This window comes from Macaca mulatta, chromosome 5 (genome assembly GCF_049350105.2).
Source record: "Macaca mulatta isolate MMU2019108-1 chromosome 5, T2T-MMU8v2.0, whole genome shotgun sequence".
Classification (NCBI taxonomy): Eukaryota; Metazoa; Chordata; class Mammalia; order Primates; family Cercopithecidae; genus Macaca; species Macaca mulatta.
This window is the reverse complement of record NC_133410.1, coordinates 54,933,198-54,957,159: the sequence shown is the minus strand read 5'-3', so window position 1 is coordinate 54,957,159 and position 23,962 is coordinate 54,933,198. Positions and strand designations below refer to the sequence as shown.

At 34.5% G+C, this 23,962-nt stretch overlaps 1 protein-coding gene and 1 long non-coding RNA gene across 4 annotated transcripts in view; one reads left to right on the top strand and one right to left on the bottom strand.

Annotated features, from left to right (window-relative positions):
* BMP2K (BMP2 inducible kinase) overlaps nucleotides 1–23,962 on the top strand; it is a 143,370-nt gene that overhangs the window by 110,053 nt on the left and 9,355 nt on the right. Inside the window, exon 15 of one of the 2 annotated variants that reach the window (XM_028848476.2) lies at nucleotides 4,548–4,658. The exons of the other annotated variant lie outside the window; for it this stretch is intronic. Within the exon in view, the coding sequence (XP_028704309.2) occupies nucleotides 4,548–4,658 (111 nt within the window). The remainder of the gene's footprint in view (nucleotides 1–4,547; nucleotides 4,659–23,962) is intronic. 2 annotated transcript variants of the gene reach the window in all.
* LOC106998345 (uncharacterized) lies at nucleotides 1,422–23,164 on the bottom strand. Of its 2 annotated transcripts, XR_013417876.1 has the most exons (5): nucleotides 23,034–23,164; nucleotides 21,530–21,588; nucleotides 12,931–13,021; nucleotides 3,042–3,137; nucleotides 1,422–2,162 (listed from the first exon to the last, which is right to left on the bottom strand). It is a non-coding gene; the product is annotated as an uncharacterized LOC106998345 (long non-coding RNA). The 2 variants fall into 2 exon arrangements; XR_013417875.1 differs by lacking the exons at nucleotides 1,422–2,162; nucleotides 3,042–3,137 and adding an exon at nucleotides 4,506–4,683.

The window sequence follows — 23,962 nt, the reverse complement described above, 5'->3', positions numbered from 1 at the left end:
TAACTATTACTGTTCCTTCAGTGCAGAATAACAGAACTTTTCAAGTATATTAGACCAGTTTCAAGAGTATCACATGACGACTGTACTTTTAAAGCTTATTCATTAACCTTTTAGCCTTTTACACCATTATCCATATAAGCAGCAGAATTAACTTTGTAGACTATTTTAATTTCGTGATGATATTATGGAATATACTCTGATTCTAAGATTTTAAAATCCGCCGGGCGCGGTGGCTCAAGCCTGTAATCCCAGCACTTTGGGAGGCCGAGACGGGCGGATCACAAGGTCAGGAGATGGAGACCATCCTGGCTAATCCGGTGAAACCCCGTCTCTACTAAAAAATACAAAAAACTAGCCGGGCGAGGTGGCGGGCGCCTGTAGTCCCAGCTACTCGGGAGGCTGAGGCAGGAGAATGACGTAAACCCGGGAGGCGGAGCTTGCAGTGAGCTGAGATCCGGCCACTGCACTCCAGCCTGGGCGACAGAGTGAGACTCCGTCTCAAAAAAAAAAAAAAAAAAGATTTTAAAATCCTGTATTTTCGCTATCTGTATCAATTAAAATTCTTGAAAAGATACTGTCTTTATTCACCAACATAATTCTTTTGTGAAGGCAGGAGGTAAGTTTCTTATATTGGATAATCAAGCTTTGTTCTAATCTAAAGAAAACCAGTCATTTGAAAATGTAATTAAAAGCATTTTAGGGATGACTGTGTATTTACAAAGTAGTTCTACATAACCATTTCATTAGATTTTATTTATAGGTAATTAATAATTACAAAATTAATGTGTATATTTATTTTGTATTTTGTGTCCTGAGACCCACATTTTCAGGTGAACTTTAGAAACATAAATGATTTTTTAAAAATTCCATTGAAAAGTTGATTCTGCATTTTATGGAACAATAACATTCATTTTACAATGAATTTATTCTGATTCCTATTTTGAAATAAACTTTGCATAGAGCAGTATCTTCCATATTTTTACTTATAGGGACCCCATATAAAAATAAGTTCACCCCTACATGATAATGTGTATAGTTTTGTCATAATTTCACAGTACTGTTTATATCCTTACCATAAATTTACCACAGACTGATGGATGTAATATACCAGTGCATGAGAATTTAAAGAACCTTAGTGATAACTTCAGTTTTATAAGCTGGGACTTATTAGTATAGTAGTGGTTTAAATACGTCGAGAGGGCTGGGTGTGGTGGGTTCTCGCCTGTAATTCTACTACTTTGGAGGTTGATGTGGGAGGATTGCTTGAGGCCAGGAGTTCGAGACTAGCCTGGGCAATATAGACCTCGTGTCTACAAAAAATTAAAAAAATAAAATTAACCAAGTGTGGTGTGCCTGTAGTCGTGGCTACTCCAGAGGCTGAGCCTTGGAGCCAGAGGTTGCAGTGAGCCAAGATCATGCCACTGTAGCCTGGGTGAAACAGCAATGCTCTGTCTCAAAAACAAACATGCACTGAGAGGCCGGGTGTGGTGGCTCATGCCTGTAATCCAGCACTTTGGGAGGATTGCTTGAGTCCAGGAGTTTGAGACCAGCCTGGACAACATAGAACTTATCTCTACAAAAAAATAAAAAATTAGCTGAACGTGGTGGCCTGTGCCTGTAGTGCCAGCAACTTGGGAGGCTGAGATTGGAGGATTGCTTGAACCTGAGAGATTGAGGCCACAGCGAGCCATGATCATGCCACTGCACCCTAGCTTGGGTGAAAGAGTGAGACCCTGTCTCAAAACATAAAATAAAACAAAAATAAAAACAGAGAGTATGTAAAATTGCAGATTCCTGAGTTACTGCTCAGATAACTTGATTCATTAGGTCTGTGGTAGGGTCCAGGTAACTACATTTTATACAGCAATCCTAGCAGTTATGACGCAGATGGTTGAGGTATAAAGTCTGTTTCTAATTCAGACTTAAATATTTATACTTTTGGTCTTAATTTTCAGGAATGAGGGCCCTTGGATATTGACATGCTTTCATCATCACTCTGAGTCAGTCTCTTCCATTTGTTCTTCCTCACCCCCTCTTTTCTCTGTCCTCAGTGCTTTATATACTGGAATTTGGGAAATGGAGAAGAGTGGGGGAGTCCAGGAGGATTCTGATACAAGGCATACTTACTGGTTTTACTGTTACTCCATAAATGCATTCAGGGCCTGAATAAATAAATAACCACATGTAATCTCACTCAGTGAATCTGAATCCTCTCCTTAAGGTTTGATTGCAGCCTCCCACCACAATAAGTTAGGGACCCTTCGTTATATAAATTATTCTTCAACCTTTTGCAGAAAGATGTTATGGGACTGGCTTCTCTTTAATAGGTGTTTTGACAACAAAATAATAAAGTTTTTAGTAAAATGAGCATTTGTTACTGATTTCCTGCATAAGTATACAGTTAATACCTTGAAAAATAATACCCAAAATAAATTTTCATTGTTAACCATTGCAGTGTTGGATTTGAAAAGAGCACTTAAGTTTAGGAAGTTTTGTTTGTTCATAAAACAATTATCAGATGTATTTAGTAACTCAATATTAGTGCCTCCATAAAATGTTTGATAGTGTTTCAACAAAATTTTAAGTAAAAATTTAAACAATCCAAAGTTTCATATAGATACTGCAGAATTCATGTTAACTGTAAAGGCTGGTAATTGTACCTATTGTCATAAAGGTTTTGAAAGAATTAGTTGCCCATAGGAGTAGTTATATTTAGAATATTATAGACTCTAGGGCCTTGTTTATTCAAGAGTGTACTTCTTGGACAGCAGTATCAGTATCACTTGGGGGCTAGTTGAAGTGCGGAATGTCAGAATCCTCCCCAAACCCATTCCATCAGAGTCTACATTTTAACAAATCCCCAGGTAACTGAAATGTACATTCAATGTAAACAGCACTGTTAGAAGAGATGCTGCTTGAACTTGGGGCTTTTTGCTTCACTCCAAATTAAAAGTCATTTTTAGAGAATTCCAGTTCTACTTGGGTTCCGCCTCCCCTACACTGCAGTCCCTTAAAACTCAGTTGAAACCAGTACAGCTTACCATGGAGTTCTTGGAATATAGGTCAGTCTAAACATGATTTGGATTTCTTCAAATGGCTGTGGACCAAAGGTCTGCTGGCAGAAATGTTCGAAATATCTGGAAAGGAGGTAGAATGAGTCTCAAATAGAATTTTGATTGCCAAGAATCGGAGGCTAGAGAGACATCCTACAAAAATCAGGAAGTTCTCAACTAGTATGTGTCTACTATGTGGAGAGATGTTTGTTTGTTTTAGAGACAGGGTCTCCCTGTCATCCAGGTACAATTTTGGCTCACTGCAGCCTCAATTTTTAGTAGTATTTTTGTATTCTTAAAGTATTGTGTTTGTTATTGACTGTTATAGAATATTGTGAAGTTAACATTCTGTAAAGATCGGGAGAGATCCAAATTTCGTTACATGCTTGGTGAAAAAAAATCAAAATACCATCTCTCTGTGTTGCTCAGGCTGGTTTCAAGAAATCCTTCTGCCTTGGTCTCCCAGATTATAGGTGTGAGCCCACATCCCTGACCTATATGGAGAGTTTAAGAGCAGGGAAAAGATAATCATTACTAGGGAGTCAGGATATATCAACTCAAACACACTGGGCCTCCAGCTCTTTCTCTTCCCGATTGTTCTTTCCTAGGTGTTCACTCCCTTCCTTCCTTCAAGTCTTTTCTTACCTAGTGACTATTAGAATCACTCTACTACTAAAACCTCTACCCATTCCCTGAATTCCTGTTACCCTGAACTACGTTTTTCTCTATAGCTTTTAACACACCATATACATTTCTTATTATGTCTATTGCCTATTATTTGTTTTTCCACACCAGCATATAATCTGCATAAGGTCAGGGGTCTTTGTTTTGTTTGACATTACATGCCAGTTGTCTAGAATAGTGCCTGGCACATTGGCACATAGTAGATACTCAAATTTACTTGTTGGGTGAATCAATAAACTCTGTTTTTATGTAAGTCTTTGTGAGTGTGGGGAGGGACATGTGTGTTTGTGTGTATGTGTGTGTGTGAGAGAGAGAGAGAATGGTTTGATAATACAAAGTAGTATGAAAAATGAACAAAAAAGTAAAATATAGTGAATTTTTATTGCTATTGAGAAGTCAGATTTACCTACTTTATGGATGAATGACCATTTGCAAGATTTTTTTCTAAATTTATTTTTGGAGACAGTCTGTCAAATATGTCTCTTTTTATTTAGCTGGGTTTGAGTTCAGGCCCAATATCTTAAAGCTGAGGACAAGTAGTATTTAAATGAACCAGAGTAAGTTTATTATTAGGTTAATTGTATTTAGTGAAACCTATCATGGATTATACTGTTAAACTTGCTTTTGCAGCAACAAATATGTATTAAATTCAGGACTACTCCCTAATACTTAGAATGATAGATTCTGAACCTAATATTTTTCAAAAAGGCTGGTGCTTTAATTTTCACTTTTATTTATGTTGTATATCACTTTTTAATTTAAAGATCATTTTTATTTCATTTTTTATTTCATTTCATCTTATTTTTGCAGATAGGCTCGAGGAGAGAGCATCCTCAGATAAGAATGTAGACTCACTTTCTGCTCCACATAACCATCCTCCAGAAGATCCTTTTGGTTCTGTTCCTTTCATTTCTCATTCAGGCAAGTTACACATGTAACATCATCACTATCGCAAATAAAACACACAAGAACAACAGCAAAATCTTATAAAGTGGAAGTAAGACTCTGATATTAGCTACAGAAAGTAGAAAATATTTTAACCTTTAGCTATCCTACTCTTCTTAATGATGTTCTTTGCATTGAGTTATTATTCAGTTGTATCTTTGCCAACATAGAAAAATGCCGATTTATGTAATAGAAATATAACTGCTTCTTTTCATCTTCATTATTGGATACTATTGAAAAAAATATTTAAAGATATTTTTATACTTGGCTTTTGCTTAAAAATTTGATATTTTCCTAGTTTGTACATGCTCTCTTGTAGATGCATTTTAAAAGTCTTAATAATTTTGTATTTGTCACAATCACTTTGTTTTAGCTACTCTTTTCTTCTTATATCCCTGCTTTTGATTCAATCCAGAATTTAAATATTGATGTTTTTCACAGTTAAAAGTTTTCAGTAATAATTTCAAATTACCCAGTTAACACTTGGAAGATACTAGGATGGAACAGGATTGTGCATTGGCATAAATGAATTTTCATGTATATATGGTTATAGTGGAAAAAAGAGTTTTAATCTGGGCACAGGGAAATATGTTAGAAGAAATAATGCTTTATTAGAAGGTAAAAGTTTAATATATTCATGGTAACTGTCAGCCATGTTCTTCAGTTCTGTTACTTTTATTTCTCACTTAGGCAAGTTACATATGTAACACCATTTAAAAACTACAGGAATAACAACAAAAGAAAACTTACAAATGTAAAGCCAAAATAAGAATTGAATGTTTAGGATTTCTGCTGAGTACATTGAACAACTTTTCAACATTCAGACTTGTTTGGTTATCTAGAATATACAGGATAGTAAACAAGATTGTTTTTCATTGCTTTCATACTCCATATTTTTGTCTTTGACATGTATTAAAAACAGTTCCTATTCTTGCTATTTTCTGCTTGCTGCTTTCAGGTTTTCTTTTTCATAAATGACATAATTAACTGGGGAACATAGCTTACTGTGTCTGTTTACTTATTCTGCATAAGTGTGTTCCCTTATACCCCCAATACCCTGGGTCATGGACTTACTACTTTTTAAAATTATAACAACTCAAAATAGTCTTTGTAAGTTCTCAAGAACATAGTATTCAGTGACTTGAGATACTGATCTATGTGTGGCAGAAAGCAGTTTCAGTACTAGCTGTTTTACATCCTCTGGAAGGAATTACATTATCCTTTTCAGGTTTGCATGGACCTATACAGCTACTTCTTGCTCATTAATAGTATCTGAGAGAACCCTGGGGAAATGAATAGTAGAGTCAGGAGAACTGAAGTAAGCATCAATGATTGGTCTTTTCTCTGGACACCCTTATTTTGAGTTGGCTTAAAGATTTTGTACTTCGCAACATGTTCACAGATTTAAGCTTGATTGCTGCTATTTTGTTGAACTATTTACTATGGGTATTTATATTAGATTTTATGCTTATTGAGGGTGGGAAATTTGAATTGCCTATCTTTGAATCCTGCCCAGTATCCAACTCAGTAGGTACCTAATACAAACATTGGATGTACAAACAAAGTTATGACTATCTGTAAAAATTCATATTCCTTAGATTTAGGACAGTGACCTTAAAAAATGCCCATTAATATAAATGCTACCTTTTAAAGAAATCTTTTTAAACAGTGTGAATGTAAACATTGGAATGATTTGGTTACGAAAAAATTTAAGTATATAGACTGGAATAAAGGAGAGTATGGTCATAGGAGAAATGCATCTCTAGAGAAAGAAGAAAAAGTGATCACCTTGCAAAATTAGCACTGTTAATTTAATATATATCAGATCTAAAATATATAATTAAGTTTAAAAAATCTAATATGTTGCTACTTATTATAAAGCTTTGAAATACTTTGTCACGTATAATTTTTAGGTAAAGTATTTGGGGGCATTCATTTTTCTTTAATAGCAGAATAATTGAACCTACTGAAACAAAAATTAACCTCCCTATAAGCTTTAGGAAAAAGTTGGAAAGAGGAGTTCTATCCAGTCATTCATTCTACTCGCGTTGCGAGACTGAAAAAGCATCTGGAGATTTCCAGGACTAGTACTCAAGAAAGGCAAAAAACTACTCCCAGGAATATGTGTATATATACAATACAGAATGATAAGTGTATGTGATAAACCATCTTATTTGAATTTTAGAGTTGACAATTACCAAACAGAATTTAATTTTTAGTAAACCATATAGAGAATGCTACTTGAGAATAAAATGAATTTAATTATGCTGCAGAATGCTTACAGGAACTTAGTTAAGTTTTAAGTCTAATGCTAATGTGAATGTAAGAAGAACCACTGTCCTGAATCTAGTGTTCCTTACACTGGTTTTATTAGGAATCGTGCTCTTTTTATTTTAAAAGAAAAAGTTTTTGTGAAAACTTTTAATCTCATCTTTGATACTGTAATAGATTAGTTTATACCTTTTTTCTGCAGTTCATCATAATCTTACAAAGTAATTTGTAAATTGAAACTTTATTAAAGTATATATATAGTTTAAAAAGTCAGATTTAACAAGGTTTTAAAAAAAAAAATCACTTCCCTCCCTGCTCCCTCCCAGTCCCCTTCTTCTACTTAAACTCCTTAGAAGTAATTTTTCACTTCTGGCATTTTAATATATCACGCTAATTATGGTATTTCTTACCTCTGCACTTTTAAAAACAGTATCTGTGAACTTTCTGTTATGGAAAATGAGATTTTTTTGTTTTGATTTAGATATTTTATAGTTTGTCCACCTCACACATACACAACCATGCGTGCGCACACACACACAAACACACACACGTGTCCTTTCCTTACATCCTTCCAGCATGTTTTTGACACAGTTTTTGGTTGAATCAGTGTTCAGTGTCTACATTTTTTTAATATGTAAATATTTGTCACCACTGAGGCTTACTATCCCATGATCACATTTCCTGTCCTTGTTTTTCCTGGAGTTAATTACTGTGTTTATAATTACTGTGTTTTTTGTTTGCTTAGTTTTTTATGTACCCTATCATTGATTAATCTCCGTTTGGAAGTGTAAATTTCCTCCCAGTTTAAGGTGGCTATCATTTTCATTCTTCATTACATCTCTCATAGAGCTTTGCAATCAGAATTGGTTGCTTTCTGGAGCTGCCACACACTTATAATTCTAGTATTTTCCCCACCAATCTTTATGGAAATTCCTGGATCTCTTCTCGTCCTTTTTCTTGGTTTGTTAGTAAAGCAACTCCTCTAGTTGTTGCTAGAGAAAATATGCACGAGAGGAAGTTTAAGCTTTGCTGCCTAGGCTGGGTGTGGTGGCTCATGGCTGTAATTCCAGCATTTTGGGAGGCTGAAGTGGGAGGATTGCTTGCTTGAGGCCAAGAGTTTAAGACCAGTCTGTGTGACATAGTAAGACCCTGTCTCTACAAAAATAAATAAAAAATAAACTTTGCTGCCTAAAAGTTTGTATTTTCCCTAAACTGATACCTGATTGATAATTTGGCAGGGCAAATAATTTTAGGTTAGATATGATTTTCTCTGTGAGTTTTAAGAGGCACTCCTTCAAAGTATTGTAGCTTCTTATATTTCTGTTGAGAAATCTGATATTACTGTCTTTTCTGATCTTTTATGTGTGAACTGTGGTGGGTTTCTTCTTCTTGCTCTTTTTCTTATTCCTGCTCCTCCTCCTCTTCCTCCTTTCTCACCCCACCATGAACATTTTTAGCATGTGTATTAACTTGTTCTGAATATTCAAGATGTTGTACCTTTTATTCACTGTGCTGGGTACCTTGTGGGCCTTATTCAGTCTGGAAACTTATATTTTCTTGCTTTATATGTTTTGGTAATTTTCTTTCTTCTTCTTTCTGTACGTTCTTCTTTTAAAATCAGTCCTCTTACTTACAAAAGGATATTGTGCCTTTTGGATTGAACCTCTAATTTAAATTTTGTTCCCCTCTGTTTTCTAGCTCTTCGTCTTTTATATTTGCATCTTAGAAATTTCCTTGGCTTTATATTACAGACATTATTTCTAATTGCAAATAACATATTATTGGATGCAACGTATTTTAATTTGTCTGAGGATACTTTGGTTTTGCACATTTTCCACACGTTTTCTTCTCTTTTCTTTCTCTTTCACTCTAAGAGTTTCAGCAAATTATCGTAAATTATTTTCTTCCCAGAGAAGGTACCTTAAACTGAGACCTGAAGGATGTAAAGAAGTTTGCTTATTAGATACAGTGTTTCCCAGGCTTGAGAAATCCTTTAGTTTGATATAGATTACTGAGTCTAAAATGTGATGGAGAAGTGGGGGAGGATGAGACTAGTGGGAAATGCCAAACCAACCTTGAATTTCTTGGAAACACCCTGGTTGACCACGATTTCTTTTATAAAAAATATATTGCTGTTTTCAATCTTTAAAAGGATTTTTTATTCATGAAGGATATTGAACTTTTGTTTTCTTTTTTAGACTTTTGTTTCAGAGTTATGTTGGTCTCGTAAAATGAGTTGAGAAATGTTACCTCAACTTTCTGTAAGAGTTAGTGTATGATGTGTATTTTTTTCCTAAATATTTAGAATTCACCTGTGAAGCAAACTGGGCTTCAATTTACCTTTGTGAAAAGGTTTTTAATTACATATTTAATATCTTTAATAGTTATAGGGCCGTTTAGATGTTCAGTTTTCTTACATTGTAAATTTTGAAATTTATATTTTTAAAGAAATTTGTACATTTCATCTGAGATACTGGGTTTTATTGACATGAAGTTTTTAATAATGTTCCAGTATCATCATTTCAAAATGTGGAGGATCTATTTTGATATTCCTTTTTTTATACCTAATAGTAATAATTTGTGTTTTCCCCTTTTTATCAAACTTGCTAAGGCATTAATCTCTTTAAAGAACCAACTTTTGACTTTATCTGGTCTTTATTTATTGACATATGCTAAAATTTTTGTTTTATTTTAAGAGATACTGCAGTGAATATTTTGCAATAAAGAGAGGCACACACAGTGTTTTGTTTTTTGTTTCCCAGTGCATACAAAAGTTACATTTATGCTATACTGTAGTCTGTTAAGTATGCAATAATAATATGTCTAAAAAGTGTATATACCATAATTTAAAAATAACTTATTGATAAAAAATGCTAACGATCATCTGAACCTTCAGCTGGTTGTAATCTTTTTGCTGGTGGCGGGTCTTGCCTCAGTATTGAAGGCTGCTGACAGATTAGGGTGGTGGTTGCTGAAAGAAGGGGTGGCTTATTTTAACTTCTTAAAATAAGACAATGATTTAAGTTTGCCAAGTCAATGGACTCTTCCTTTTATGAAAGACTTCTCTGTGCATGCAGTGCTGTTTGATATCAGTTGTTATGCACAGTAGAACTTCTTCCAAAATTGGAGTTAGTTCCCTCAAACCATATCAAACCATACCATTGCTTTATGAATTATGTTTATGTAATATTCTAAATTCTTTGAGTCATTTCAGCAGTGTTCACAGCATCTTCACCAGGAACAGATTCCATCTCAAGAAACCACTTCTTTGCTCAAGGATAAGCAACTCCTCATCTGTTCCAGTTTGATTACGAGACTGCAACAATGTAGTCACATTTTTAGTTTCCATTTCTAGTTCTCTTGCTCTTTCCATGACAAAATTCAGTGAAATCTTAAACCCTTCAGAGTCATCCATGAGGGTTGCAGTCAACTTCCAGAGTCCTGTTAATGTTGATATTTTGACCTGTTCTCATGAATCACAAATATTTTTAATGAAATCTAGAATGGTGAATTCTTTTCAGGTTTTCAGTTTTACTTTGCACAGATTCATGAGAGGATTCACTATCTATGACAGTTATAACCTTATGAAATGTATTTCTTAAATAATAAGACTTATCAAAATGGGTCCTGCTTTGTCTTCCAGGCTGGAATGCAGTGGCATGATCATAACTCACTGTGGCCTCGAACTCCTGGGCCCCAGTGATCCTCCCGCCTCAGCCTCCAATGTAGCTGGGACTATAGGCATGTACTAAGACACCTGCGAAATTCTTTAAAGTTTTCCTTAGTGTTCGGGTCTCACTATGTTGCCCAGGTTGGTCTTGAACTCCTGGCCTCAAGCAGTCCTCTCACCTCAGCCTCCAGAGTAGCTGGGATTATAGGTGTGAGCCGCCACGTCCAGCTAATAAGACTTGAAAGCCACAATTACTCCTTGATCCATGGGCTGCAGATTGGATGTTATTTTAGCAGGCATGAAAACAACAGTAATCTTCTGTACTTCTCCATCAGAGCTCTTGGGTGACAGGTGCATTGTCAATGAGCAGGAATATTTGAAAGGAATCTTTTTTTCTGAGTGGGTTTTTTTGAGTGGGTTTCAGATATTTAGTAAACTATGCTGGAGACAGATGTGATGTCATCCAGGCTTTGTTGTTTCATTTATAGAGCACAAACAGAGTAGTTTTAGCATAGTTCTTAAGGGCCTAGGAGTTTTGGAATGGCAAGTAAGCATTGGTTTCAGCTTAAAGTCACCAATTGCACTAGCTCCTAACAAGAGAGTCAGTATGTCCTTTGAATCTTTGAAGCCAGACATTGACTTTAGCTCTGAAAGTCCTGGATGGCTTCTTCCAATAGAAGGCTGTTTTGCCTTTACTGAAAATCTGTTGTTTAGTGTAGCCACGTTCATCAATGGTCTTAATGAAATCTTCTGGATAACTTGTTATACTTCCTACGTTACCTTGTACTTATATGTTCTAGAGATGGCTTCTTTCCTTACAGCTCATGAACCAACCTCTGCTAGCTTCAAACTTTTCTTCTGCAGGTTTCTCAGTTCACTCAGCCTTCATAGGATTGAAGAGAGTTAGAGCCTTACTCTGGATTAAGGCTTTGGCTTAAGGGAATGCAGTGGTTGGTTTGATCTTCTGTCCAGACCATTAAAATTTTCTCCATATCAGCAATAAGGGTGTTTTGCTTTCTTATCGTTCGTCACTGATGACTGGAGTATCACTTTTTTCCTTCAAGAATTTTTCCTCGGCTAATGGTGTAAGAGGCCTAGCTTTTGGCCTATCTCAGCTTTCAGCATGCTTTCCTCTCTAAGCTTAGTCATTTCTAACTCTTGATTTAAAGTGACAGATGCATCTCTTCCTTTCACCTGAACACTTAGAGGCCATGGTGGGGTTATTAATTGGCCTAATTTCAGTATTGTTGTGTCTCAAGGAATAGGGAGACCCAAGGAAAGGGAGAGAGATGTGGAACGACTGATCGGTGGACCAGTCAGAACACATATAAACATTTATCAGTTAAGTTTGCTGTCTTATATGGGCTCAGTTTGTGGAGCCCGAAAAAATTACAGTAGTAACATCAAAGATCACTGATCACAGATCACCATAACAGATAAAATAATGAAAAAGTTTAAAATATTTTAAGAATTAGCAGAACGTGACATAGAGACACCAAGTGATCACATGCTCTTGGAAAAACGGCAGTGATAGACTTGTTCAACATAGGCTTGCTACAGAGTTTTAATTTTTTTAAAAAGGCAATCTTGGAAGTGCAGTGAAGTCCGGCACAATATAAAAACATACACCTGTATTTAATTTTATACTGATCTTTTTAAAACATAAGGTTTAAGGTACAGATTTCTCTTCAAACACTGTTTAGCTGCATTTCACACATTTTGATGTGCTGAAGTTGCCACATAGTTTATAATTTTTCTAATTTCTCACAAATTTCAGAAAGTATTTTGATTAAAGGTTGAAATCCCAGAGGGTTTAGGATAAATTTTTAAAAAATACTTGACATTGAGGATTCCCTTGGAGTAAATGATACTAGAAGAAATAAAAGAACTGACACTTAAAAAAAAGAGGTAATGAAATAAAAGTTGAAAGTGAGACTTGGGGAAAAAATAAGAAGATGGATCTGTAGATTTATTAATGGAAGTTGGGATGTAGATGGGAATTTAGCTCATATCTATTGTTAAAGAATAAAAACCATCAGAAAATTTTATGGAGCAAAAGGACTATAATATCATTGCCAGTTGTACTCCACTCTAATTTTTATATGAACACAGTTTTTATTGTTTTTGAAACAGCATCTTGCTTTTTTGCCCAGGCTGGAGTGCAGTGGCATGATCACGGTTCACTGCAACCTTGAACTCCTGAGCTCAAGCAGTCCTCCCACCTTAGCCTCCTAAGTAGCCTGGACTACAAGCACAAGCTACCACGCCCACCTAATTTTTTAATTTTTAGTAGAGACGAGGTCTTACTTTGTTGAAAAGGCTGATGTTGAATTCCTGGGTTCAAGCAATCCTACTGCCTTGGCCTCCCACAATGCTGGTATTACAGGTGTGAGCCATCCTGCCAAATCCAAATACAGTGTTTAATTAATTGAAACATAGGGTGCTTTTAATTTTCTTTCCTTACCTTTATGAATCTATAACCTAACTTTTTTGCAGCCAAGATTATAAATGACCTTCATTTTTCTCACAACTAATAATCCTAGTGTCACTACCAGAGATTGAATATTGGGCTAGGTGAGCCAATGATCAAACTATCAAATTTGGCAGTTTTTTATACAAATGCCTATATTATAAAATACTCAAAGCGTGTGTATTGAAAAAGTAGGGATCAGAAATAACATTTAATTGTACTTATATTTAAAAATTACATGAGTAAATTCTTGAAGTTAAAATTATCTGGGTTCAGTTTAAGGTCTATTGTTAGCGTTTGACCCAGGCAAATCACCTACTTGCTGTGTATATCAGTTTCCTCATCTATAAAATGGGGGTAATATTCCATAACATGTGACTCATAGGGTTTTTAGTGATTAATAAGAAAAATATTGGTGAAGCACAAAACATGCCTGGCACATAGTTTTTCAGGAAACGTTAGATTTTATCATGATTATTATATATGGTGAATGCAGTGCAGTGAGATCTCAACTATCAGACTAATATGTCTACTTGATTTTTACAAATGACTTACCTTTTTAATTTTATGGGAATTTCTAGAAGTTGTTAAATTTTTAATATTTAAACTTTTTTATCACAATGTTTCTTTGCTACTGCTTTTGCAAATCCATCAAGAAGAGTTTGCAGTATTTTAAATAATTCTTTATTGAACATCCTTACACATGAACATTTGGCACATGACATTATTCCTAGAGGAGGACTAATGGCCAAGAGCATGTACATTTACAGAATGGATTTATTGCTAGATGGGCCTACAGAATGAATACACTGATTTATGCTCACACTGGAAGTTTTAAAAAAATTCTCATTTACTTGAGAAGCTTAATCTTAGAGTTTTGATAGTTTCCTCTGTTGAAATACATTGCTTGGGGGAAAATGTACAATGGAGCTGGTAAGTAAATACACTTTAGTATGATTATATATATATATAGAGAGAGATAGATATATAATGCTTAAAATATGGAGTAAAATTAGCATAAGATATTGCTGATGGCATAAATTGGTAAAAGTTTTTTTTTAAGAGCAACTTACGAATAAAATGTTTTTTGATTTTTTTTTTTAAGCCTTATTTCTGGGAACTTACCTTAAGAAAATAACATAACATCTCAGGGAAAAGTGCAGCTACAGAAATGTTCAGTACAGCATTAGTTGTAGAAACAAAATTTAAAGCACCCTAAATATAAAATATTAGGTGAAATATTAAATTATGGTTTATTTAGTAATTAAAATTTAATGCTGTTTTTAAAATGATGGAAGTGAAGATTATGTAGGAATGTACAAATGTGTCTATGCTATAATTGAATTAAAAATTTATAATGAAAAATTAACTATATCATAAAACTTTGAATAATATGGGAAAAACAATCTCATTATATGAGCACAACTATTTGAATTTTGAACCATTTACTTCATTTTCCTTGTAGGTCTCATATTTATACTTGTTAAGTATAGTGTATGTAAAACTTTTTGATCCTTTTTCTTGCTACTTCTGTGTTTTCATAGCATTTTTTATAGCGCTAAGTATCCTGCTGTGTACAGATAATTTCTGTTTTAATTCATATTTGCATTGGCGCCTCTTATTTCTTCTACCTTCTAATTTCCCAGCCTTGATTAATATCGGCATAGTCTCAGAAGTTAATTCAGGAGCTATTGCTATTACAAGATAGAGTTTTATCTGAAAATCTAAAAGGATTATTACAAAGATTACAGCCCCTGCCTCTCAAGGACTTCGAGATTGGTTGAGAGAGTCGTGAAAACTACATGCAATTAAGATGCAAATGCTAGAGGAGATAAATTATTCTGTTGGTGTGCAAAGGAGAGAGTTGCTTTATTCTCATTGAGTTGGGATTGGGAAATGAGGAAAGCTTCATGGAAAAGATGTTACTTACGGTAGTCCCTGAGAAGTGAATGCATGTGAACTTGTAGGAATGAAGAGGGCATTCAGAGCAGAGAGAACAGTTGTGAGCAAAGTTCTGAGACAATTCAGTATGTTCAGAGAATTGCAGGTATTTGAGGATGGCAGTATTAGGTTTGGTGTGAACTTCCTCAATGCTCCCAAAGACCCTAGATCCACCCCGTGGGCTTTATTATCTAATAGGAAGTTAAATTGAGTTTAGGATTGGGAAACATTACATTACTATAGCAAATATTTGTTTGAACATAACATTTACAGATTGCCAGTCCAAATGCTGGGCCATTTTATAAGCTACAATGAGGTATTGTTTATTTTAGATTCCAGTGTATGATTCTTGAAGAACTTCAGGATGTTAGCAATAATAGTTATGATATATTGAATTAAACTGGAGAGGTTGGCAGGGGCTATCATGTTGTGGAGACAATGGAGGCAATAGGCAGAAATGGAAGGACTTTAAACAGGAAAGGAATATGATTAGATATACAGTCTAGAAAGATTACAAAGTCTTTCCAGTGTAATCTTTCTAGACTGTATATCTAATCATATTCCTTTCCTGTTTAAAGTCCTTCCATTGGGTGACAGAGCGAGACTCCATCTCAAAAAAAAAAAACAAAAAACCATTTGGAGCAGTGCTCCTCAAAGTGTGGTCTGCAACAAAATGACTACAGAAATTGAAAGCAAGTGAGAAATAACTTGATATGTATTGAATCACTTGGACAGTGTGAATTGGGAATTAATAACAAAAATAAGAAATAAACTTATTGTTTCACTACTTCAGTGTGAGAAGTAGTGATTAAAAGATTATTGCAGCTGGTGCGGTGGCATGTGCTTACTCGGGAGGCTTAGGTGGGAGGACTGCTTGAGCCCAGTAGTTCTGGACTGCAATGCCCTATGCTGATCCTGTGTCCGCACTAAGTTTGACATCAATATGGTGACCTCCTGGAAGCAAGGGGGCCACCAGGTTGCCTAAGGAAGTCTGAACTGGCTCAGGTTGGAAGTGGAGCAGGTTGAAACTCCTGTGCTGATAAGTAGTGGGATCATGCCTATGAATAGCCACTGCACTCCAGCCTGGGCAACATAGTGAGACTCCTTCTTTTAAAATAAATCTATTGCAAAAGACTCCATGCTTGAAATAACAGCCTGAGAGAGATGAGAGGGACAGAATATATAGGATTTAGTAACCATACGGGAGGGAGCAGGAGACCTTGAAGGAAAGAGAGGAACTTAAAACGATTAGCAGACTTTTGTTTTGGCAAAATTGGTGAAGTTCTTTTCTGGAAAGGGAGAATATAGGGTAGGTCAAGAAAAGAGTTCACATGCACATAGGTTGAGTTTGAGTTGTCTGTAGGGGCATTGGAATCTTTTTAGTAGGAATTTAGACACAAAAGAAGACATCCAGGACAGAAATCTTGGCCATCAGTTTACCATAAAGAAAGTGGTAGTTCATGCCAGTTAGAAGAGACTAGAAGAGGGATGAGAAGAAAATTCAGGTTAATTCTAACAGTGATGAGGCAAGACAAAGGAGATAAGAAAGGAGATAGAGAAAGAAAGACCATAGAGACAGGAGAAGTACAGGAGAGCTGAAGAAAGAAAATATATATATATATATTTATATTGAGCATATCTTTTGAAATGTTCACAGGGGTAAGGTGACTGGGAATAGTCCTTTAGATTTAGCACTTAGTAATTATTTAATCTTGGCAAGAATAATACGGTTGGAATCCTGATTGCAGTGGATTTGAGAAGTGAATGGGAGTTGAATAAGTTGAGCAACGGATTATTCTTTCGAAGAGTCCAGCTGTACTGAGAACAGAGAAAGGTAGGTAGGTAAGGATTAAGGGAAGAATTTAGATTTTACATGGGCAAGACAAGAAAATTATGTGATATGGGAGTGTTTATATATACAGTTGACCCTTGAACAACACGGGTTTGAACTGTATGGATTCCTTTATACACTGATTTTCTTTCGCCTCTGCTATCCCTAAGACAGCAAGAACAACCCCCATTCTTTGCTCCTCAGCCTACTCTGTGAAGACAATGAGGATAAGGACCTTTATGATAATCTACTTTCACTTAATTAGTAGTAAATATATCTTATTAACATTTTGTTTTATCTAACTTTAAGAATATAGTGTATAATATAACATTCAAAGTATGTATTAGTTGTCTCTTTATGTTATCAGCAAGGCTTCTGGTTAGCAGTAGGCTATTAGCAGTTAAGTTTTTGAGGAGTTAAAAGTTACACATGGATTTTTGACGGTGGTCGGAGGTTGATACCTCTAATCCCCTGATTGTTCAAGGCTCAACTGTATATAGAAAGATTGAAAGTGAAGGAAGGAGATGGATTAAAGAACAGTATCCTGGAGAGAGAAAGTCAGTAGCACAGTTGGAAAAATGAGTGTCTAACAAGACATAAAATTTTTTCTCCTTGAGACTGGGAACAGCTGTAAATAGGTTTGTGATAGGAAATTAAGGATAATTCATGTATTTACAATCTGGTACAGTCAGCTGGCCTACCTTACTTTGGCCACAAAGAATGATCTTTCTGATTTATTTGTTGCCTTAGTTTATGATATCATTTCCAGACTTTTAGGAAAATTAGCGAATATAACATTTTGGCAGACTATGTCTTAAAATGAATCAAGTCTAGTTTTTTCTCTTCTTAATTTTAAACATTGATTTCTGGGAAAGTTAAATTTATAATGATCCATTTATTCAAGAATCAAATAATTGTATCAATAATCTGCTGTATGCAAATGTTATGTTTTATTCCATAAGTTGATATTTTAATTATCATGAATTATATTTACCTTTTATGTCAGGTTACAAAACTGATGTTAGTAATGTAGTTTATCAGAAAGACCATTGACTTTGGAATTATAAAACCCTGAGTTAAAATCTTAGTTCTATCACAGATTAACCATTTGATATTGAGTATTGGCAAACTTGTTTTCCTTTTTTGAGATAAGAGTCTTGCTCTGTTGCCCAGGCTGGAGTACAGTGGCATGATCATAGGCTTACTACAGCCTCGACCTCTTGGGCTCAAGCAATCCGCCTCCCTCAGCCTCCTAAGTAGCTGGGACTATAGGTGTGCACCACCATTCTCAGCTACTGTTTTTTTTTTTGTAGAGACTAGGTCTTACTATGTTGCCTAGGCTTGTCTCAAACTCCTGGCCTCAAGCAATCCTCTCACCTCAGCCTCCCAAAGTGCTGGGATTACAGGCGAGAGCCATTGTGCCCAGCCCAAACTTCTTGTAAAATTTATCTTACATTGAGGATAGTACTGGCTAGAGCCATTGTGCCCAGCCCAAACTTCTTGTAAAATTTATCTTAAATTGAAGATAGTACTGGCTATCTTGATAAGATAATTGAAAGGGTTAAATGAGTGACTATTATGTTAGTGTTCTCTTCTGAATGAAACCGTTAAAATATAGAACCTGTTTGTGAGGATTTCCACTACCAGTATCTGTTTAAAATAGCGCCATTCCTATTTTCACTAAAGGATTAACTACCAGTGTTCATTACAGTATACTCATAAAAATCATATTTAAAGCATGGTATTCATTCCCTTTCCTGAAACCCATTCTGTTTCTTCTCCTCAGGGCACTGTTTTACAGTTAGTTTGTATACCAACATAGGATAGGTGGCTCTGTGAATTATATAATGTAGTGTGGACCACCCAATTTTAATAAACACCTACAACTTCTAAAACGTAGTGTTCTTGAAATTCTAAAATTGTATTTGAAGACTTTTAGTGACATGTAGGCCATATTAATTAGGTCACTGAAGTTTTAAATTTCTTATATTGCGTTTAATTTTTAATTAGGTTTGGTGAACTTCCTCAATGCTCCCAAAGACCCTAGACACACCCCGTAGGATTGGGAAACATTACATTACATATAGCAAATATTTGTTGGAACATAACATTTACAGATTGTCAGTCCAAATGCTGGGCCATTTTTTAAGCTACAATGAGGTATTGTTTATTTTAGATTCTAGTGTATGATTCTTGAAGAACTTCAGGATGTTAGCAATAATAGTTATGATATATTGAATTCCACTGTATACATAGAGTAGAAAATGAGGCTCAGAAAGGTTCAGTGACTTGCTTAAGCTTACACAGTTTATAAGTAGGAATCTGGCTTTGTCTCATTCTAAACTCTAGTCTGTAAATAGCAAAACAAAGCATTAATCTATTTTAAATAAAAATTTATATTAATATGAGAACATAATGGAAATGTCAGTTTTATGGCATTTTTCATCTGGCTGGGAAATACTGTTCACAACTATTAGGATTCTCTTCTTATACTCAAACCCTGTCACTTGGCCTGCCTTCTGAGAAGCAGTACAGATTTTGATAAAACCTCCTAATCCACTAATCCTTGGGACTAACATGGTAAATTGCTGGGAGATGATGGCAGGCAGTATGCTGCCAATTCAAAGTGAACTTTAAAGTCTTATAGCCCCTCCCTTACACCCTCAATGATGAGACAACAGAAGGCATGTAATTACAATAGCAGTTTCAAGCCATTTATCTTCTGTAATCTGACAGCTAAGAAAAGAACATCAAAACAAAATTTCCTTGACACTGGAAGCTTCTTATATGATTAAAAATGTACCACCTGTTTTATGACTAAAAGAACAACTGCCCTCTAAAAGGAAACCTGATTCTAGAAGAGTGGTAATATGCATAGTATGATGCAAACATGCTGCTCTCTTCACATTGGATATTTTCTAAATATTTTGAATTTTTTGGTATAGTTTATAAAGGTTTATTTAAGAATATATTGCAATATTTGTTTAAAATAGTGTGGCATTAACTAGGATCTCATTCTTTTTATGAAGTATTTGTTTAAAAAAATGCTATAACAAATATATGAAAATGTAGCCTAAGAAATGTTTTAGGCATTGACTACAAATTTTAACTTTTGAGTTTAGAATCCTTATTTGGACTGTGCAAGGCTATGAAGTCTGAAATTTTAACACCAGGGTATTGTATGGCATACAATACCTTGCTGAATGAATTCATTGTCAAATTTTAACACCTTCATAAAAGGCCTAAAATTAGCCTTTTATGAAGACTTATAAGCACAGAATGGGCAAATTCATGTTCTTACATTTATTTGGTGAATATAAGCTTGTTTTTCAAAATTATCCAATTGTTATTACCTTGGTCACTCATTTTCCAGATCACTAGAGTCAGATTAGCATGTTTCTGAATGCATAAATGTACATAATTATTTCACAAATTTTTAAGTGAATAAGCTTCTTGAAGTCATCAGGTATTGTCTTACTCATCTTTGTATCCCATACGGTACCCTGCTGAATGAATTCATTGTCAAAATACACATTCATAATCTAACACACACTCCTACCCAATATTTAGTGAACATTCACTAAATAAAATGAATTATATTAACATCAGCCCTATCACGTAAGTTCTATTATTGGCTCTGTTTTCTAGATGAGAAAACTCAGGCTTATTTGGATGTTTCTCTCTCATAAATTTTGTAAAGTTGAGTATTCTTTTGTTCGTTGATAAAGCCTGATAGTATTTTTAGAACTTAACCCTACAGAATATAAAAAAAAAAAAACAACCTCTTAATACCGGGTACTCATCATACAGGTTCAACAAAAGAGTCTTCATCCTGTTTGTGATTTTTATTTTTCGGGTATGGTTTTTTAATGAGGATATAAAATAAATGCAAGATAAGTCTGTGTTTGTATTTTGTAGTGTGTTGGTGATAAACCATGTTGAATTTTTGCTGGTGATAATATTCTACTGGTAATTTAATTGTAGAATTTACAGATGAGAGTTTTAAGCTAGTGTCAGCAGAGAAATCATTATGGCTTTGATATATAGCCTTAAATTTGGGCAGGTCTCAAATTTCTTATGTATAAAAAAAGTTAGACTAAATCTCCCAAAATCCTTTCTTACGCTTTCAAGATATAATTGGAGCTATGAAAGAGTACTAAGGCTACCAAAAGGAAAAAGCGCAAAGAGCTAAGAGAAAGCCAAGGACTGAGTTTTGAGTGTTAACAATGCATATTTTTGAAATGGTAGGAAGTCATGACAGTGAACTAACATGGAACACAAGGAAAGTTTCTGAAAATGTGGTTAATAAGATTGAAGAGAAAAAAGCTCTAAGAAAGATCATAGTAAACCTTACAGAGCATTTTTTGCCCTAAAATGTTGTGGGAGCCTAATAGTAGGGAGATAAGAGGTAATATATGAAAAACCCTTGGCACTGTGCTTCAGGATATTAGTTCCTATTTCCTCTGATTCATTTCTGATTCAAGTACCATTTGTGTCCTCTTGACACTTATTTGAGTGGTACTTCATTGCTCAAACATTTTTTGCAATACTTGTAATTTCCCTGAGAGACTATTTAGAAGCCATACAAGATAATTTAAAAGTTTATAACCTATCATTGCTGTTCTTAATAAATTGCCCAGATCTGCATTGTCTTAGTTACTCACCTTATTCTCAGAATTTGGCTCTGAATGAATTTTGATGGTTTCCAGCAATCAGACTCAACCTGAAAAGATGAGGATTTGCTCTCATTTTCAGATAGTAGAATTCAACAGAAATAAAGAATTGAAAGAGCACTGCATTTGATGTTGAGACTTGTATTCTGTTCCAAGTTCTTCTGTTAAGTAGATGTATACTTTCATTTAAATTCTACTTGAAATGACTTAATTATTAATTATGGCTTAATAACAGCATAATTATTATATATTGTGAAAGTCTATGATTTTATTATTTTAACTAGGCTCTGAAAATAAGATAGTTATAATTCCATCTACAATAATACATCTTTGAAAATTTGGTTCTTAGTAACTCTGTACCAAAGCTGCCTAAAGAAAATTTAATTCTGTATTTTTGTATAAATATGTGGAATATATTAATGTATTCCTATTTTGAGTTTTTTTCCCTAAAAATCTACTTAGTATTATGTTTTGACTAATGGTCTGTTGGTTCATTCTTAGTTGGGGAACAGCATTTGAAGTAACAGCTCTCAATTAATTGATTAACCCTCTGTTAAGTTTTGTTTACAGATATTGGTTGATCATATAGATTTTTGCATGGCATTTATTTACTAAATCACTGCATAATTAGTGAACTTGCTTTGTGTCACCAATTAACATGCAACTTCCTAATAATAAAAAAGCTAAAATTTTTAGTTCATAGTTCCAAAGCACAAAAACATAAATAAAGAATATCTTGACTAGAAACCATCAAAATATCATTCTACTATATTTAGTTAAAAAAAAAAGAAATACCTTTCTTAGAGCCAAAAATAAAAACAGTGGGTGAATATATGAAATTTTACAGTATACTAAAATAATGTAAATGAGTTATGATTTTGTGCACCATCTACACAGTTTTTAATGCTGTAAATACATGTTCTTAGTACTTATTCTAAATATTATACCCCCGTCTCCCACCTACTTGAAGAACAGCTATTTTTTATGTTAATAAAACAGATCTCAGTAAATATGGGGATTATTAGGATTTAGGATATATTGAATTATAAAGCAACATATTTAGGCTTATACTTTTGGGAAATTAACTTTAGCAGTGAAATAATCCTGATTAAATTTCATAGTACATCAAATGTGTATTATTTAACAACTAGTGGGAACCTGGCCCCAGACACAAATAGTGGGAATATCTGAATTTTTTTTTTTTTAATTACAGGAATATGTTTAGGCAAATAAATAGAGTATAAATGTTTATGGCATTCTTAGCTAGAGGTCACATTCTAAAGTGCTGTGCATCGTATGGTTATAACCAACTTTATAACTTAAAATACTTACGCTGACAGTCTTTTATGTCTATGGAATAGGACTGAAAGCCTTAGAATATACTGAAATACTTTTTATTTTTGTGTAATTCACCTTTCTTTCCCAGCTCTTCTATAGTTTCATAATGAATAGATGATTAAGTAGATCACTGCTACTGCAGAAAAGATAAACTTACCTTGGATCATGGTAACTTGCAGACTGGATCCTAACTCTTCCTCAGTAGTAGGTGCTGGAGAGATAAAAGGATTAATAGTTTCTCTTAGTATGCTTTCAGAGAGCCTCATTATTGCTCTTTTTATAAGTTTATGACAGCAGTAAAAGTGTAGAGTGAAATATTTAAACAATGTCAGTGTGGGTTGCAAGAATATGGGAGAAAACAGGAATTTGGATAAATATTTTTGATTGTTATTTTAGTTTTATGTAGGGGGGCAAAATAATTAAAACCAGTCTATCTACATCAACAGAAAATTTCCCCAATTGCCTGTACTATTCGCAGATGTAATCTGAAGCCACAAAGGTGGTATAGATGATTGTCTCTTTTCTTGCTCTTTTGAAAGTGTGTTTCCATTTCTTATACTGTGTTCCCAAATATAGCTGTCTAAAAATCAAAAATATAATTTCCAGGATCTAAAATGCACCCTTATGCTGTGTGGATATACATTGGTTTGTCTACTTACTTCTGGTCAATTCTGAAGTGGATCTCAGCTCCTCTTGAATTAGCCATAGACTTGCTTCTCCCCACACTTCTCCCTCATTTATATTCACCTGCAGCCATTGGGCCCAGAAAAGTTACTAGAAGCGTGCTGAGTGTGATGGATAGAATAATTGAATTTGGCCATTCCCTGGACATGAAGATGGTAGAGTGCTTATTATGTGTCAGGCAGCGTTTTAAGTCCTTTCTTCACAACAGCTCTGTGAAATAAAATGTGTTATCCCATTTTGTGTATAAAGAAAGAGTGGAATAGTGGTGACCTTGTCAGGATTATTATTGGGTTAGCTTTATTAGCTGTGTTAATTACCCATAAGGAGGGAATAATAGTATATAAATAAAGTGAAATTGATACTAAAAAAGGAGGGTTTCCCTTTTACTCCCTGAAGGAAAAA